Raw genomic sequence first — 18,127 nt, forward strand, 5'->3', positions numbered from 1 at the left:
GTGACACACATGTATATTTGTGTTACACAATTGTATACTGTTTAATTTATAAATTTTGTATTTTTAAATTTCTGATATACAGGAAAAAGGCATGGGCTTTAAATCATACCCGCCTGCTTTCAAATTTGGTCTCTATCATTCATTGCTTGTGTGATCTTAGGAAAATTACTTAAAAATGAAATTTAAAATGCCCAGTGTCATATGAAATTAAATGACATGGTTTTGTGTCCACTATTTTCAATGTAGTAAGTACACAGATAAACTTCTTTTCCCGTTCCCAGACCTGGTTTTGATTTTCTACTCTGTTATAACCTCCCACTGATCCATTTTGTCATAATTAAGTTACTGTATTGATTTTCTTTGAGCGAGGAATGTAAATATTTTATTGACTTCAAAGAAATCAAAATATCCAGTATGTGTATATCGATGTATATCGATATATATATCTCTCTCTTCTGTGCTTAGATCAGGGAATGAGAAAATAGGTTGGAGGAAAGGAGAGATATGATTAAAGTAACCAGGAGAGCTGTAAATACAAGTGACAGGCGTAGATGGACAGGGCAACACGGGACCAGCAGATTTGTGGACATCTGAGTCCCAGAGAAGGTGGAAACCAGCACTCTATCATTCAGGAAAAGAGTAAAAGAGACAGATAAACACAAAGAAGGCAGGGCTGGGGAAGTGAGACTGAGGGGTCTGGGAGACTCAGTGGGCTTTGCAGTCATAGGCTCACTGTGTGTGTTTTCTTGATCTGCAGCATCTGTAAATGAACACTCTGTTTTGTTGACTCAAAATATAAAGTTCCCATCAGTTTTAAGACTTCATGCTTCCTATTCTACCAAGAAAAAAACATTCATCAATTAGACTGATGCAGTGCTTTCTTATCACTTAAATTTATGTTTTATAGACTTAAACATATTTTTGTCATCTATTTCTCATACATACTTAATGAAAAATATAAGTGAAGTAAATTAGTTGAAACGTCTTTACCTTCAGGGGCTTAACTCTTCCTACTCTTAAGTCAGTGAGGGTTTCTGTGTTTTCCATACTCCATTCCCCTTGGGCCACCAAGAGCATTGGTGACTTTACATTTTTTTAAAAGAGAATAAAAAGCCTTGGTGCTGAGTTTTTACCTGGCTTAGTAGTTATGTAGGACTGACCTGTATTTGACCCTCAGATGGGGAATGTTGCTTAAGCAGCTGATTGACTGTCCCTTAAATATCGGTTCTCAGGGATTTCAGCAAAGGTTCAAGTCACTAGGATTTTCTTCCAAGCTGCTGACACCTGTTTGGCCAATTTTGATGGCTTTTTTATTTGCATATGAGCAGCCAGTGACAATTGTGTCACAGCTACTACTTGACCAAAGGCATTTGTAGGATACCATTAATTATAAGAGGCATCCTCTGTTCAGAGATGTTAAAATATGACAAGAGAAATCGTAAAAGTAGTGCAAAGGGAGTTCTCTGGTGGTCCAGTGGTTGGGACTCCGTGCTCTTACTCCTGAGGACCTTGGTTCAGTCCCTGGTTGGGGAACTAAGATCCTACAAGCCTTGTGGCATGGCAAAAAAAGAAGCAGTCCCTCATATAGGGCTGTGTGTGCTCAGTCGTGTCTGACTCTTTGTGACCCTGCGGACTGTAGCCTGCCAGGCTCCCCTGTCCATGGGATTTTACAGGTGAGAATCCTGAAGTGGGTTGCCCTACCTTCTCCAGGGGATCTTCCAACCCAGGGATCGAACCCATGTCTCTTGCATCTCCTGCATCGACAGGCAGATTCTTTACCACTGAGCCACCAGGGAAGCCCCACTATAGGGCTACTTTCCGAGTGTTTCTCTAATATGCTGTTTTTGATTCATTCATTTACCCATCTCTCTGTCCATCCTTCCCTTCACCCATTCCAAGGTGAAAAAAGTCACTTTGTATTACTATGAGCTCTAAACAGAATAGTTGTAACTCTTCACCCAGGCCCCCGGGGTAGTTTTCCTCAGGCTATAGCCAGAGCGGAAGAACTGCTGCTCAGTGTAGGCTTTAACACTTGAAAAGGCTTCTAGCTTGTAGGTATATAAAAGTAAAATTTCAAAGTGGGGTTATAGAAATCATTAATTTTAAAAGTTTACATTTAACAAATTAATGCCTTTAATGCACACACACAAATTATAATTGTCTTTTTCACAAGCTAGTTAAGGGTTTATTAAAAAATATTAATTCATGGTGCTCGGCAGTCTTTGTAGTATCTGGAAATGGGACAGTTTAAAAGCTTAAAGCTGTATGACGAATGTGTTCTTTCAGTACTTTCAATGTATCTCTCACTGAATCTGTAATATCATTTGAGAGAATGTCCACAGGTTAAATTTGAGGCCCAGAGTTAAATGGCACCCTGTCATGACCCATCTTGAGATAAGTTAGGCCTGGTGTGTTACTATTTGGAGCTGAGGCCTCTTTGTAACACTTGCAGCGTAGCAAAGCCCTGATTTCAGTTGTGGAAGTTAGGATTGTATCTTCTTGTTTTTATAACTAATTTAAAGGAGGTCTTATTTTCATTGGGTAACTTCTTTCTTAACACTTCTTGTTGTCTGTGGTGTGCTGTGCTTAGTCACTGAGTCATGTCTGACTCTGCGACCTCATGGACTGTAACCCGCCAGGCTCTTCTGTCCATGGAAATTTTCCAGGCAAGACTCCTGGAGGGGGTTGCCATACCCTCCTCCAGGGGATCTTCCCAACCCAGGGATCAAACCCAGGTTTCCCACATTGCAGGTGGATTCTTTACCATCTGAGGCACCAGGGACTGCCAACTCTTAAACATGAATGTAACTACAGAGCTAGGCAACTCCACTCTTGACACCTGTCCCTTCAAGTCACAGGAAATAAATCTGGCTGGAAGTTTTCTTGTCCCGCTTCATTCACTCATTACGAAGTCTTTTCTTTAGAACTTGGTTCTTATTTTAAGTAAGGAGATTACCACGGATTTTATTCTTTGAAAGTGTTCTTATGGTTTTAAATATCTTAGGTTAAAATTATCCCGTTAATATTTATAGGTAACAGGTAATGGGGAATGACTTCCAAACTCTTATTATAAATCTGATGGTCTAGCATCTTGGTTTATTTTAAATTTTTCAAAAAACCTTTTTATGATGCTGATTTTGATATCAGGAAAGTAAACTTTTATCATCATTGATTCATTGATAATATTTGAATAATTTTGTTTCATATCTTTAAGTCTAATACTAGTAATGAGATGAAGCCACCATCACTGAAGGATATTTATCATAAAAAACAAAGGGAAAACAAGCAGTTACCTGAGAGGAATCTCACTTCTGCTTCCAACCCAAATCATCCGCCAGAGGTAAAGTTGTCAGCACTGCTGGGTGAAAATAAAAGATGCTTCATGACTTTAACTCGCATCTTGAGCTTCTTTTCCCTAGGAGATCTAAAGCCTACTCACTTTAAACAAACAAAAAGACCTGCGTGGAGAGAAAGAAAGCTTATTGTTCTGTCTTATTTCTAGGTACTGACTCTGGACCCAACGTTACACATGAAGCCAAATCAGCAGATTTCAGGGATTCAACCACATAGCTTTTTGAATGCTCTTGATGACAGAATATCCTTTTCACCGGACTCTGTTCTAGAACCTAGTCTCTCTAGTCACTCTGACATAGACTTGTTTTCACAAGCAAGTCATATCACTTCTCAGTTATCTGGTTTCCCAAAATATCCTACAGATGCAAAAGTTTCGCCAGTGGACTCTTGGAAAAATCAGGCATTCCGAAATGAGAGTAGGACCAGTTCCACGTTTCCTTCAGTATATACCGTTGGTAGTAACGACATCTCAGTCAGCACTGTAGATGAAGAAAACCCTGTCCTGGGACCGCCTGTCTCAGTCAGTCAGTCCCAGCTTCCAGGTACAGCCAATGGTGTCCCAGAATGCATTTCACTGACTTCCCTCGAGGATCCTGTGGTATTGTCTAAGTATGTACTTCTGGGAATGGCTTGTAATGTTAATAGATGTTCTCTAATGTCTGCTTAAATGATGAAAATTGTTTTTATTGAACTTCAGTAATACATACAAATTTAAATAATTAAGGTAGACTGTCTAAAAAAAATCTTTTTTTGCCTTATTATTAGTAGCTGTCAACTTGTAGATTAATCTCATATTTTCTATAGGTGTATAAAGGGAAAAGGCTGTATTTTTGATTATGAGAATGATTGTGTTCTTGTTTTTTCCTGTTGAGAGAGTGAGGAGATGCTTTCTAAATACTTTTTCCTCTCACCAACAGGATTAGGCAGAACCTGAAGGAAAAGCATGCTCGACACATAGCAGACCTTCGAGCTTACTATGAATCAGAAATAAATAGTTTGAAACAGAAACTGGAGGAAAAAGAAATTTCTGCAGCTGAAGACTGGAAGAAAACCAATCAAATTCTTGTAGAGAGGTAAAACTTGTAATTTAACTGTAAAGTTAGTGTTTCTCCAATTTGGATATATTATTTTACCCAAAGCATAATATATTGTGATGTTAAAACACTTTGAAAGCATGTAATTTCGATTTGAAATTTTTCAGAGAAACATGTTTGCCTAAGTAATTATTTTTAAAGATTTGCGCCATCCTTGTACAAAATACTGAAAATTGATGACATTTGTTTCATATGGGCAAAGTACTGAGACAGTTGAGCAGATTTTGTATATGTAAAGGAATGTCGTTTTGTCCTGTATACTTATTTCCTACTAAGTCTGTGACTGATGTCCTTTTTTCTTACCCAGATATGCATAGCTTTAACCTAGCCACTCATGCACCTGTGGAAATAATTATCTCATTTTAAAAAACCGTAGGCACACAGGAGTGTGGTCTCATATTAAGAACAGCTTTCTGCTTAGTTTAGAGATATTGGTATTAATTACAGCATACTTTGCACCATACTTTACAAATGATATTAAACAGATTGGAAACTGAAGGGTAGCTTCCCTGGTGGCTCAGTGGTAAAGAACCACCTGGCAATGCAGAAGACAACAGGTACAATCCTTGATCGAGAAAGATCCCACATGCTGAGGAGCAACTAAGCCATCAGCCCTTGTGCCACAGCTATTGATCCTGTGCTCTAGAGCCGGGGAGCTGCAAGTGCCGAAGCTCTTGTGCGTAGAGCCTGGAGAGTGGCCAGAGAGTAGCCCCTGCTTGTCACAACTAGAGGAAAACCCGCACAGCAACAAAGACCCAGCACAGCCAAGAACAAATAAATAAAATTATTTTTAAAAAAAGAAAAGAAAGAAAATTGATAGGGTCTAGATGACAGTAAATAATCCTTCTTTAGGGCAAAGAAGACAAAGCTCCTTGAGAATAATTATGAGGGAACTGAAGTCTTTTGGTCCAGTTAGCAGTCTTAACTTGTAGAATACTAGTAAAACTAGCTTTTATATCAGTGTGTGGTTGCTGTGGTGTTAACATGCTGTCTTAATCCATCCTGGTCATTTCTATTGCTTCCATTTTGCTGTTGGTGGTGGGGATGGGGTCCAGTGGCAGAGAGAAGTAGTTTGAAAAGAGCAAGGGAAAAAAAACAAACTAGTTTTAGGTTTTCTAGGATGAAAAGAAAAGAACAGATAGCAGGCTAGGGAAGTTGATTCTTGTGTGTGTGTGTGTGTGTGTGTGTTTAGGAAGGCACAGATGACCACAGGTACTTCCTGTTGGAAATCAGAAGTCTGACAGAAGCGACCAGTAGGCCTTATTAGGTCAAAGAAAAGGTGCCAAAGAAGGCACAAAGTAAAGGGGAACTAGTTAAAATATTTTTATGTCTGGAACCCCTCAAAGTCATGAGGGAATGGAGGAGCAGCCTGGAAGTCAGTGTCTTACATAAATGAAAGTGTTAATAACAACAGCAGTCCATGGCACTGGAGTCAGTGTGCCTGTAACATGCAAATGAAGAGCAATGCATTTTTGTCCCCTTCCACTACCCCCAAAGGATTTGGTTTGGCCTGAGGTTACTTAGAGATAAATCATTTACCTAAGACAAAAACTGATAACTATGTTGGCAGTATACGTAGCAGTTTTTTTTCAGACTTTTAAAATTGTAAATTGGGATTTCCAGTTGGGGCCATTAACACTTGTCATGCAGTTGTAACTTAGGGGGTGAGATCTTTGGTATACCAGAATCAGTGTGGTGATTAAAACAGAAAAATAACAGCATACCTACAGTTGACTATTCAGTGAACTGTATTATTATTTCACTGTTTGATCAACAGTTTTATTAGTATTTCACTTCTGCAAGGCTTTGATGCTTTTGTTGTTCAGTCACTCAGTTGTGTGACTCTTTGCGACTCTATGGACTGCAGCACGCCAGGCTTCCCTGTCCTTCACCATCTCCTGGAGTTTGCTCAGACTCATGTCCATTGAGTTATTGATGCCATCCAACCATGTCATCCTCTGTCGTCCCCTTCTCCTCCTGCCTCAGTCTTTCCCTGCATCAAGGTCTTTTCCAGTGAGTCAGCTCTTCGTATCAGGTGGCCAAAGTATTGGAGTTTCAGCTTTAGCATCAGTCCTTCCAATGAATATTCAGGATTTATTTCCTTTAGGATTGACTGGTTTGATCTCCTTGCTGTCTTATCCAGCACCACAGTTCAAAAGCATCAATTCTTGGCCCTCAGCCTTCCTAATGGTCCAACTCTTATATCCGTACATGACTACTGGAAAAACCATAGCTTTGACTAGATGGACCTTTGTTGGCAAAGTAATGTCTTTGCTTTTTAATAGGTTTTCTAGGTTTGTCATAGCTTTTCTTCCAAGGAGCAAGCATCTTTTTACTTCATTCCTGCAGTTAACATCTGCAGTGATTTTGGAGCCCAAGAAAATAAAGTCTTATCACTGTTTCCATTGTTTCCCCATCTATTTGCCATGAAGTGATGGGACCGGATGGGATCTTAGTTTTTTGAATGTTAAGTTTTAAGCCAGCTTTTTCACTCTCTTCTTTCACCTTCATCAAGAGGCTCTTTAGTTCATCTTGGCTTTCTGTCATTTAGGGTGGTGTCATCTGCATATCTGAGGTTATCGATGCATATTGGATAGGAACCTGAACTCTGGAGCCAGACTGCCTTGCTCGTAATCCTAGTGTGGCTCAGGAGGAACTTGTCTTCTCTGTCTCTCTCTTCACATTTGTAAAGTGGGAATAATGGCAATCCTGACTCACAGGATTGTGAGGATGAATGCAAAGTGCTTAACACAGACTGGGTATGTAGCCAGTGCCCAATAAATACTAGCTGTTGTTTACAATACATCATTAAACACTGAGTCAAAATGTTAACCGAATTCTGTGTATTTTGTTATTTTCAGGTCCTATGATAATTAGCTTTACAAAGAATGTCCTTCATTATAAGAATAAGGACATTCATGCCAATTTGAATAATATAGAAGGATATAATATGAAGTCTTTCTACCCCATCTTCTGTTCTCACATCCTAGACTTAATTTTTTGCATCCTTTTAGAAATCAAAATGTATATGCATGTATAAATTGTTTTCATGACAAAGATCAAGCTGTTTATGCAGTCGTCTATGTTGCACGTTAAGTGTACAGTTCACTGGCTTTGTGCCTTCCCATTGTTGTGCTACCATCCCCAGTATCCATTTCCAGAACTTGTTTTAGCCTACTCATTAAACAATAACTCCCCATGACCCCTCCCTCCAGCCCCAGCAATCATCACTCTACTTTGTCTCTATTAATTTGATGCTTCTGGGTACCTTGTATAAATGGAATCCCAGTATTTGTCCTTTTGTGTCTGGTTTATTTCACTCAGCATACTGTGTCCTTGAGGTTCATCCATGTTCTAGCATGTGTCAGAGTTTTCCTTCCTTTTTAAGCCTGAATAATACTCCATTGCATGTACACACACGTACACACACACACACACACACACACACACACACACACTGCCTTTTGTTTATATCCATTCATCCCTTGGTGGACACTTAAATTGCTTCCATCTTTGGGCTATTGTGAATTATACTGCTGTGAATCTGAATATACAAATACCTGCTCATATCTTGCTTTTTTCACCTAATAATTCTTAAAGATTTTCTCATATCATTTTTAATATTCCCTGAATGCTATAATATCAGGTTCATTGGGATGTATTTTACTAAAATGGCATCCTTAGTCTTGGCTAACATTGGAAAATTTGTTTTATGTAATATATTAGAGAATCAGATTTTTATAACACTTTCAAGAGAAAGGATATTGCTTTTGATTGTTTTGTTTCAATATATTTTTTTTAGATGTGGCCAGTTAGAGAGTGCTCTGAATGAAGCTACTAGTCATGTGAGAACACTTGAAAATAAGAATAACTTACTGGAAAGAGAAGTGGTAAGTAAGTATGGTATTTTTGGTCATTGTTCTAGTGGCTAAATGTTTAAAAATGTAAGCTTTTTTATTAACTGAACTTTAGAGACAAATGAATATTTTTGTAAAAGCATTACATGTTGCTTGTCTTCTCCTTTAGGATTTCTTGTTAAGATTCCGTTTTGAATGCTGCTGGCTTCATATGATAACTACATATTTTACCCCTTAAAAATTGTATTTTTTAATCGGGATATAATTTGGACATTATAAAACTCATGCTTTTAAAGTGTACAATTCAGTGGGTTTTAGTATATTTACAAATTTATGCACCTATGACCATAATTAATTTTATAAGTTTTTTCTGCCTTAAAAAGAAATCCCAAACCCCTTTAGCCATCCCTGCCATTCACATACACACTCTTTTCAGCCATAAGCAGCCATTACTCTGCTTTCTGTTTCTATGAGTTTACCTATTCTGGGTATTTGGTGTATATGGAATCACATCATATGTGACCTTGTGTGTCTGGCTGCTTTCCCTTAGCATCAGGTTTTCAAGGTTTATCCATAGGGTAGCATGGGCCAGTATGTCACTCTTTCATAGCTGAGTAGTACTCTGTGGTATGGCTCTGCCACATTTTGTTTATCTGTCCATCAGGTGATAGGTGGGTTGTTTTCACTTTTTGGCTATTATAAATGATAGTGCTGTGAACATGTGTATACAAGATTTTCTATGGACATATTTTCAGTTTTCTTAGATATATAAGTAGGAGTGCTTAACCTTTTCCTCTTAAATAACTTGTTTTTCCCCCCATGTACTGCCAAGTTTTATTCTTTTGTGTGTAATTTTACAAACAAAGTTTTGCTGGAAAATGCGTTATATTCTAGACATTATTTCTGTGTCTTTGATGTTTATTTAGTTATCTTTGTCTCCTCCTAAACTGTGGCTTCCCATTTGGTTCAGTGGTAAGGAATTTGCCTGCAGGAGATGTGGGTTCGATCCCCTGGGTCAGGAAGATCCCCTGAGGAGGAAGTGGCAACCCACTTCAGTATTCTTGCCTGGAAAATCCCATGGACAGAGGAGAGAGGCTGGCGGCTACAGTCTATACGGTCACAAAGAGTCAGACACAACTGAGTGACTGCACCTCCTAAACTATAAACTCATGAAGTCAGGGACGTTTCTGTTAATTTTACATTTCTGGCACCCTAGTAACCTGGTGCCTGGTGGATTTGCAGTTAATGATTATTGAATGAATATTAACAGATCAGATGCATTTTGAATTTTCTTTTATTTTCATTATGAGACAATATGGTAAGAAATGCTTTTTTTCCCCTATAAATATTAATATGAGGCAAAAAATTCCAGTTTTGCTCGCAGTTTCCTGATAGTCATGGTGATTTTTTCCTCTTTAAAGTGGTCTGTAGATGAGTCTTGGAATCAGAATGCCTCAGTGCTTTTCTGTGTATTATTCTGTTGGGTAATGCTTTCTAGTCTCCATTCCTAGGATATAACAGAATATCAATTGTGTTCATTTCCATTTCTATGTTTTTATATCTTAGTGTCCACAGTTTATTTGCTGCTATTGAGACCTCTTTTTTTTTAAAATTATTATTATTGAAAACAACATATTATCCTTGTCTTTGTTTTGTAGAGTGATTTCAGAGAACGCTTCAATGCAGCCAGCAGTGCCTCCAAAATTCTGCAGGAACGAATTGAAGAAATGAGAACAAGTAATAAAGAAAAAGACAATACCATTATTCGACTGAAATCTAGACTTCAGGATTTGGAAGAGGCATTTGAGAATGCTTACAAACTCTCAGATGATAAAGAAGCAAGACTAAAACAAGAAAACAAAATGTTTCAAGATGTAAGTGACAAGTAACGATAACTCAGTCTGTGGTTGGCTAAAAGTCGATTCAGGGTTTATAGCCTTACAAGCTGTTATGACATAGTTCACGTTTGTTTTCGCTTTACATGACTTTGCTGTTGCTGCAAATATCTGTATACCTTTCTGGTTGAGTCGGTTGGGTCTTATCTTGAAACAGGAAGTCAGGGCTTTCAGAACTATGGTGTCACTCCCACGCCTTTCGGTCTCTAGCAGGGCAGCTTTTGAGTGGTCTTAAATCAACATCTGTGTGTCTGGAAGGTAAAATGAACCAGATTTAGAAGAGGCTTGATATAATTATTTTTTATTTAATTTCATTTAAAATTTAGAATTGTATCACATTAAAAATGGATTAAAGTTTCAGGTTTTTTCAGTTTAAATTTTTATTAATATTTTTGTGACAGTACATAAAAAATCTGAAAGTATTTCCAGCTGTTGAAATTTTCTTTCTGGTAGCTTTAGATTTGATTCTTGCTGCTTTGTTTTTCAACATTTATTTTCATGAAGATAATACATGTAAATAGTTTAAATGGTCAAATTTCAAATGAGAAACAGCAGTCTTCTCCACCTCTTCCTAAGTTGTAATCCTCTATCCTAGAGGTCGTTATTTTCAGCCCTTTTAGTTACTTCTTCTAAAATTTTGCTTCCTGTTTCTAAGTAATAAACTTACATTTCTCTTTAACCTGTCAGTCTCAGATGTTATATATTGACTTCCTTCTGTGCAAGATCACTACAGTTTAGCTTTCTTTCACCATTGGCTCCCAAACACTTGTCCCCCTCTTTCCAGTGTGATTAAATTGATTCTAAGAAGCTTATTTTTTACAACTCTGAAATTGGAATACATTTTTATACTATAGTGACTTATTTCAATTGAAGCGTTTTTTTCCTCTTAGCGTTTTAAGACTGTGCTGGGTCTTCACTGCTGCGTGAGCTTTCTCTAGTCGTGGAGAGTGAGGGCTACTCTCCTTGCGGGGCATGGGCGTCTCCTTGAGGTGGCTTCTCTTCTCGCATTGTGCAGAGTTTAATAGTTGCGGCTCTCGGGCTCCAGAGTTCAGCCTCCGTAGCTGTGGCACTCAGGCTTAGCTGCCACATGGCATGTGGGATCTTCTCGCACCAGGAATTGAACTGGTGTTCCCTGCATTGCAAGGCAGATTCTTAACCACTGAACCACCAGGGAACCCCCCTCTTAGTATTTTAGTAAATATTAAATAGTATGATTTCTGATCAGTGGTAAAATGGTATGATTTCTGATCAGTGGTATCTTAGATTTTAAATACAGTATATTATTTATAGGTGGATTCAAATTCAGTATTTCTTATGTCTATGTAAATATTTTTCAGAGCTAAGCTGCAGTGTTCAGTGATTTTATTTCCTTTCTCTTCCAACTTTCATTATATTTTTCCTTAATTTAGTAATTGCTTTATTTTTAATCTGCTTAGTTTTTTTTTTTTTAACATGCATGGCACTTCCTTTCCCCTTGCCTGCCTACCTAGTATCCTTGCTTCAGTTTGAACTGATTGCTCTGAGGTTTGATGCACAGATTTGTAGGGCTTGCCCTTGTCATCATCCTGGGAGCTGTCTTTCCTTCTTTTCTGTGCCGCATCTGTCGTTTTGTGTAGGTTCTACATCTTCTGTTTTGCTAGTGTACATCTCCTGAGAAAAAGAAGCATGAGACAAATTTTGGTCTTCCATATCTGAAAACGTTTATAGTTACAACCCCACTTTACATTAAAAAAAAAAGTTTTATTTTTTAGAAATAGTTAGAATTACAGAAAAACTGAGGAGACAGTAGAGTGTCCCCATATGCCCCACACCATTTCCCCTGTTTTTGGCATCTTGCATTTGTATGATACCTTGGCTCAGAGGTTAAAAGCATCTGCCTCCAATGCAAGAAACCCGGGTTCGATCCCTGGGTCGGGAAGATCCCCTGGAGAAGGAAATGGCAACCCACTCCAGTATTCTTGCCTGGAGAATCCCATGGACAGAGGAGCTTGGTAGGCTACAGTCCACAGGGTCACAAAGAGTCGGACACGACTGAGTGACTTCACTTCACTTCAGTTTGGCCACAATTAATGAACACTTTGATGCATTATTAATAAATACACAGTTTATTTAGATTTCCTTGTTTTCTTCCTAATGTTCCTTTTCTGCTCCGGGACTCCCTCCAGGAGACCAGGTTACATTTAGCCAGCCCATCTGCATAAGTTCCTCTTAGCCGTGGCAATTTCTCAGATGTCCCTCCTTTTTCATGACCTTGACAGTTTTGAGGACTGGGCAGGTGTTTTGCAGGATGTCCCTTGAGAGTTGACTAATGTTTTTCTCATCATCAGACCGGGAGTTATTAGGAGGAAAATCATAGAAGTAAAGTATCATTTTCAGCATGTCATATCAGCAAACACTATGTTTTTTTATTCTTTTACAGTCATTTTAGTAAAGTTTCAGGAGGCCATGCATATGAACACTCTGTTCACTCTGCTGTATTTTATTAGAACTTTATCTTGTTTTGGTTATTATTCTTACTTAATGTATTGGTAGTGTAATTTTAGTGTGTGAGAGAACATGAGCTCCTGGTTTTTAAAATTTCTTGTACTTTTTGTTTTAACATAACATCAGACTTACAGAAAGTTGCAAAAATTGTATAAAGAATTTCCATATACCCTTCACCTAGATTCGGAATAACATCTTATGTGTTTTATCATTCTGTCCACATGTAGTTAAATGATTGAAAAAAATATTTTTCCTAAACCATTTGAGAGTAAGTTAGAGATATAACGCACCTTTATCTCTAAATACTTCAAGGTATATTTCTCAAGAATAAAGACAGTCTTATGTAACTGTAGCAAAGTTAGGAAATAACGTTAGTACAGTAATCTTTTGAGGGGGTGAAGTAGGAAAGGATAGCTGTGGCAGGCAAAGGGAGACACACTGAGCTTCTGCCTCAAAAAGCTATGTGTTTCCCAGTACAGTACTCTAATTTATACGCTCCATTCAATTTTTGTGAATTATACTATAAATGTTAGTTATCCTTTTGGTATAAAGAGATAACAGATCTCTTTTCCCATGTTCAGGACCTGATCCAAGACTACATACTGAATTGAGTTGTCATATCTTTTTTATCTCCTTTAATCTGGAGCAGTTCCTCAGTTTTTGTTTTTCTTTTATAACCTTCGAATTCTTTGAAGATCACAGACTATTTTATAGGACTGTGCCTTCTAACATGATCGCTGCTAGCCACATGTGACTGTTTATTTTCCATACTGTGCAGCTTATGGGAGGCCTAACCACTGAACCACGAGGGAATTCACTCACTCATCTCTTGTTTTTCCTTTTTTGTTTCTCGTTTTTTTAGTTGCCTTTAATCTGAAACAATGTGTTAACATTGTTCTTTCATGACACTAGCATCTTTGAAGAGTATGGGTAGTGATTTTATAGGTTTTTATAGTCTCCACTGATGTTATAATATTTAATCTTGCGATGCAATTCTTTTGTTTTTCCTTGTAGCTTTTAGGAGAGTATGAGTCCCTTGGAAAAGAACACGAAAGAGTAAAGGTAATGGTCACTGATTCATGTTCTGAACTTCCTGTGGGGCAGACGCATCAGTTTGGAAGTCAGGAGATCTGACTGTCTCCCTTTTTTCTCCCCTCCTTTGTGCCCATCTGGCTATTTGAACTAGAGTTATCCTCTCTGTGTCAGTATCCTTATTTTCAAATATCTGCCCTTGAACTTACAAGTTTGTTAAATTTGTTAATTTAAAAAACATTTATTGAGTGGTTGCTTCATTTGAGGTGAGATGAAATTTTTAGAAGAGTATAAAATACAAATGCACATAGTTAATACTGTTTAGATATAAAGTTTTGTGTTGCAAAACAGTAGCTTTTTGTGGGGTTGAGTAACCTATGTTTGAATTCTTACAATTAAAACTCTGTTTGGGATCTACAATTTCTAATTCACTGAAACTCCACAATAAGTAAGTGAGTTTCAAGTAATTCTGTTGCATAAAATGCAGGGTTGTGATTATCCAAGGTTAATGAAAAGGCCAGCACAGCTTGGTAGCCAGAATGTCTGGGGTTTCAGGGGCTAGTCGTTACAGCTGAAATCTTATTATTACAGGTTTTAGTTTTTCCATTTACTGAGGTTTCAGTCAGTTTGTGTTTAAAAATGTTAATTTTGACACTGATTGTTTCTAATCGAGCAAAGCTTAATAGGCTTTATTTATTAAAAAGGGGCCATACCACCTTGAACATGACCGATCTCGTCTGATCTCAGAAGCTGAGCAGGGTTGGGCCTGGTTAGTACTTGGATGGGGCTTCCCTGGTGGCTCAGATGGTAAAGCATCTGCCTGCAACACAGAAGACCTGGGTTTGATCCCTGGGTCGGGAAGATCTGTTGGAGAAGGAAATGGCAACCCACTCCAGTATTCTTGCCTGGAAAATCCTATGGATGGAGGAGCCTGGTAGGCTACAGTCCATGGGGCTGCAAAGAGTCAGACATGACTGAATGACTTCACTTTACTTCAGTATTATTAAAAAGGGAACTTACACACAGCTATTTGATTAAACCAGTATTTGCTGTCTCATTTTTTCCTTTGTGTTATGTGTATTTTCTCTGGTTGATGCCAGACTTGCTGATTATGCATAATTTTCTTTATAGTTCTCTTTTGGTGTATTCCTCTTAAGGTGCATAATATAAGACTAATCTAAGACTACATCTAAATATTTGTCTTCAGTTATCTGAATTTTTTCTTTATTTTCATAGGATACATTAAATATAACTGAGAACAAATTGCTTGATGCACATACTCAGATTTCTGATTTGAAAAGGTAAAATCTAATAAGCAAAAAGCTTTTAATTGTTCTTTCAGCCCTTAAATATGTGTCTAAATTGTAAATGATGGGAAAGGAAACCCTTTTTTGAGGATTTTTAAGCACTTTGAGATTAGATTTTATCCTCATCTTCCTTTCACCTGGAAATACATTTTATTTTAGCCGACGAGTTTAAAATAACTAGAATACATCGGTGGCTGTGCCTGCAAGGTGTGCGTGTGCTTAAACATTATGCATTTTCTTAGCATGCTAAAGCATAAGTGATATTAAGTCACTGAAAAGAATTTTAGGAAGTAGTCTAATTCACTGAATTATTTTTGTGCTCCAAAAAGAAAACAGCATTCACACCAATTTTGTGATTATATATTTCTTAAAGACCAGGTTCAGGAACTGTATTCATGATCTGATTTGCTTAATTAGGTAAGGCACAGTGTGTAAATGGCCCCTATGGCTATGATTAGATATTTCTAATTGGCTTCAGAGTATATTTTTGTGTTTGGAGATTAATGATGTTCCTCATTTAGAGATTTTACCATGCTCTTAAGGACTTCTCAGAAAAGAACAGAAGTACTGTGTAGCTTTCTTGTCTGCTCAAGTCTTTTCTGTGAAGCGTTCAATTCTAGGGATAGTTTTGTTATCAGATTGGTATACACAGTCAGCCCTGTTAGAGCTTTCTTTTTCAAACTTTCCCTGCAACAGAGTAGGTAAGAATCTAAATTTGAAAGATGAGATAAAGACATATTCAAAAGTTTTAAAAGAACAGAAAAAATGCAAAGATAAGCCTCAAAATAATTAATTGGCCATAGTACTTATTTTCTGTTGGTGAACTTGAAGATAAGCTGTTATTCTGAACATAGCACAAATTAGATGAGCTGCCTGTAAGTTGAGAGCTGTTCACAAAGCAAGTTCTTGTTAATAGGTCTGCTTTGGATGGCAAGCCTGCTTCCTCTTTTGTGAGAGCCTAACCTGTGTATATTTTGTACAAGTCATGTACCTGTTAGAATTAAACACCTTGCAGTTTATTTGCAAATTGCAATTTATTTGACTGCTTGAATTTTATTTGTATTTAATTTGTACTGTTTTATCTGTAGTCAAATTTCTAAACTTTTTTTCTACTTGCTGTATTAAATGCATTTGTTGTTCCCTTTTCCTGTAGTTATAGCGTATGAAATACTCCTTTGTAGGATTTTTTTCTATTTGCCTTTCTATATTCTCCCTGATTTTGTTCAGCTTTTTAAAGTTTAATGTGACATTTTACTATGAAAAAGTTTTATGAATTTATATCTCTTTTGTCACCCCTTTCCTAGAAATGTCTGTTAAATAAGTAATTTATAGTTGAGCTGTATTTTAAGCTTGTTGAAATGTACTTAATTTATTTTACTGCGTTTGAATTAGGACAATTTCAAAACTTGAAGCTCAAGTCAAGCAAGTAGAGCATGAAAATATGTTGAGTCTTCGTCATAATTCTAAAACTCCTGTGAGACCCTCACATGCCAAGTAAGTTACTTCATTTAATCTCTGTGAAACTAGTAATAGGTAAATCCTATAATTGAGCTGAGACACTCCTCTGTCTAAATGGTGAAGAAGGCAGGGTTAAATGTCATCACAGATCTTATGTGTGAAAGCATCTTACTGTTAGATATTGTGAAAACTCTTAGGCAGAGGCATTTGCCAAAAGGAGAAAATAGTAAAAGCAGATTGGGAATGAGGAGAATTGGGATGGTTTTTGGTTTTTGACTCTGCCCAGCTGTGTGACCTCAGACGAATCACTTAATTTTTTTGGAGCTCAATCTTATCTGTAAAAACAAGGACATTGGACTACAACATCTCAAAGGGTCTGTTAGCCCTTGTGCTCAATTGCTCAGTCGTGTCTAACTCTTTGCGATCCCATGAACTACCAGGCTCCTCTGTCCATGGGATTGTCCAGGCAAGAATACTGGAGTGAGTTGCCGTAGCTCTTAACTTCCATAAATTTCATTCCTGTGTTAATGAAAAACTTATGATGATGGATCTGCGTTAGGCTGTGTGAATTTTTCTTTTTAGTTTTTCCAGATTAGCTTTGTTATAAGCTAAGAACATTATCTTGATGATACATTTACAGAGTAAGTTTTTTCATAATTTGAATTGGTTTTTATTATGATTTTAATGTAAAAAAGGTAATAAAGAGTAGATTATAACTTCTTAATATTGACGTTTTATCAGAAAAATTTTAGATTGTGTTGTTAACCTTTTTAAGTTGTAATTGTCAAAGGAGAAACTTTTTCTAAATTTTTACTCATCTATTTTATGTGGGACATAATGGATTATTTAAAGAAAAAAATATGTAAATAACTGAAGTTGGATGTTTGAGATTGAATAAAAGGAAGGACTAAGGTTTGCCTGGGGGGGAGAGTCCTTTCTGAGGAGGGGACATGTAAGCAGAGAGGTAAGATGTGTGTGGAGTCGTTCCGGAGAGAGGTGTGGAAGGGAGGGAGTGTTCCACACAGAGACAGTGGTCTTGCTGAGTCCTGAGGAAGGAGAGAGCTTAGTTTTATGTTTGAAGAACCCAGAGGAGGCTTGTGTGGCCTTACTGTTGCCATCATACATAACTGTCTAAGCCATGGTCAAGGGTTTGAGTTTTACTCTAAGTCCATTGGGGCACCTCTGAAGGCTTTTTGTATAGTAAAATGGTGTCACCTGATTTATCATTTTGTTCAGTGAACCTGCCATGAGGAAGGGAAAAGAGTAGAAACGGACTAATTAGACTCTTGAAGGACTTGGAGAGAGATGGTATTAGCTGGGTTGTGGCCACAGAAATGGGTAGAGGGGAAGGATTTGAGAAAATTCTGGAGGTAGAAGCCGCAGAACATGGTTATGAGTTGGATGGAGCGTAAGAAAGGGAGGTGTCAGATAAAGCCAGGTAAAACCTTTGTTTCTGTCTTAAACAGCCAAGGGTGTCACATTGAACCAGGGAAGAGATGGAAAGAGTAGAACATGGAGTAAAGATCAGAATTTCCATCTTGAATATTTTAGTGTGAGATTCATGTGAATTCCAAGTGGAACTCAAGCAGGGGATGATAAATTTACATTTGGAGTGCAGAAAGAAGACTGGAGTTATAAATACTAGA

At 37.5% G+C, this 18,127-nt stretch overlaps 1 protein-coding gene across 1 annotated transcript in view; it reads left to right on the forward strand.

Annotated features, from left to right (window-relative positions):
• Positions 1-18,127, forward strand: part of MPHOSPH9 (M-phase phosphoprotein 9) — a 52,430-nt gene that overhangs the window by 18,580 nt on the left and 15,723 nt on the right. The window contains exons 8-15 of the mRNA XM_068990072.1: positions 3,215-3,340; positions 3,503-3,963; positions 4,272-4,427; positions 8,251-8,338; positions 9,964-10,179; positions 13,699-13,746; positions 14,953-15,017; positions 16,416-16,517. Coding sequence (XP_068846173.1) covers positions 3,215-3,340; positions 3,503-3,963; positions 4,272-4,427; positions 8,251-8,338; positions 9,964-10,179; positions 13,699-13,746; positions 14,953-15,017; positions 16,416-16,517 — 1,262 coding nt within the window. The remainder of the gene's footprint in view (positions 1-3,214; positions 3,341-3,502; positions 3,964-4,271; positions 4,428-8,250; positions 8,339-9,963; positions 10,180-13,698; positions 13,747-14,952; positions 15,018-16,415; positions 16,518-18,127) is intronic.

The sequence above is a fragment of the Capricornis sumatraensis genome, chromosome 17, assembly GCF_032405125.1.
Source record: "Capricornis sumatraensis isolate serow.1 chromosome 17, serow.2, whole genome shotgun sequence".
Taxonomy (NCBI): Eukaryota; Metazoa; Chordata; class Mammalia; order Artiodactyla; family Bovidae; genus Capricornis; species Capricornis sumatraensis.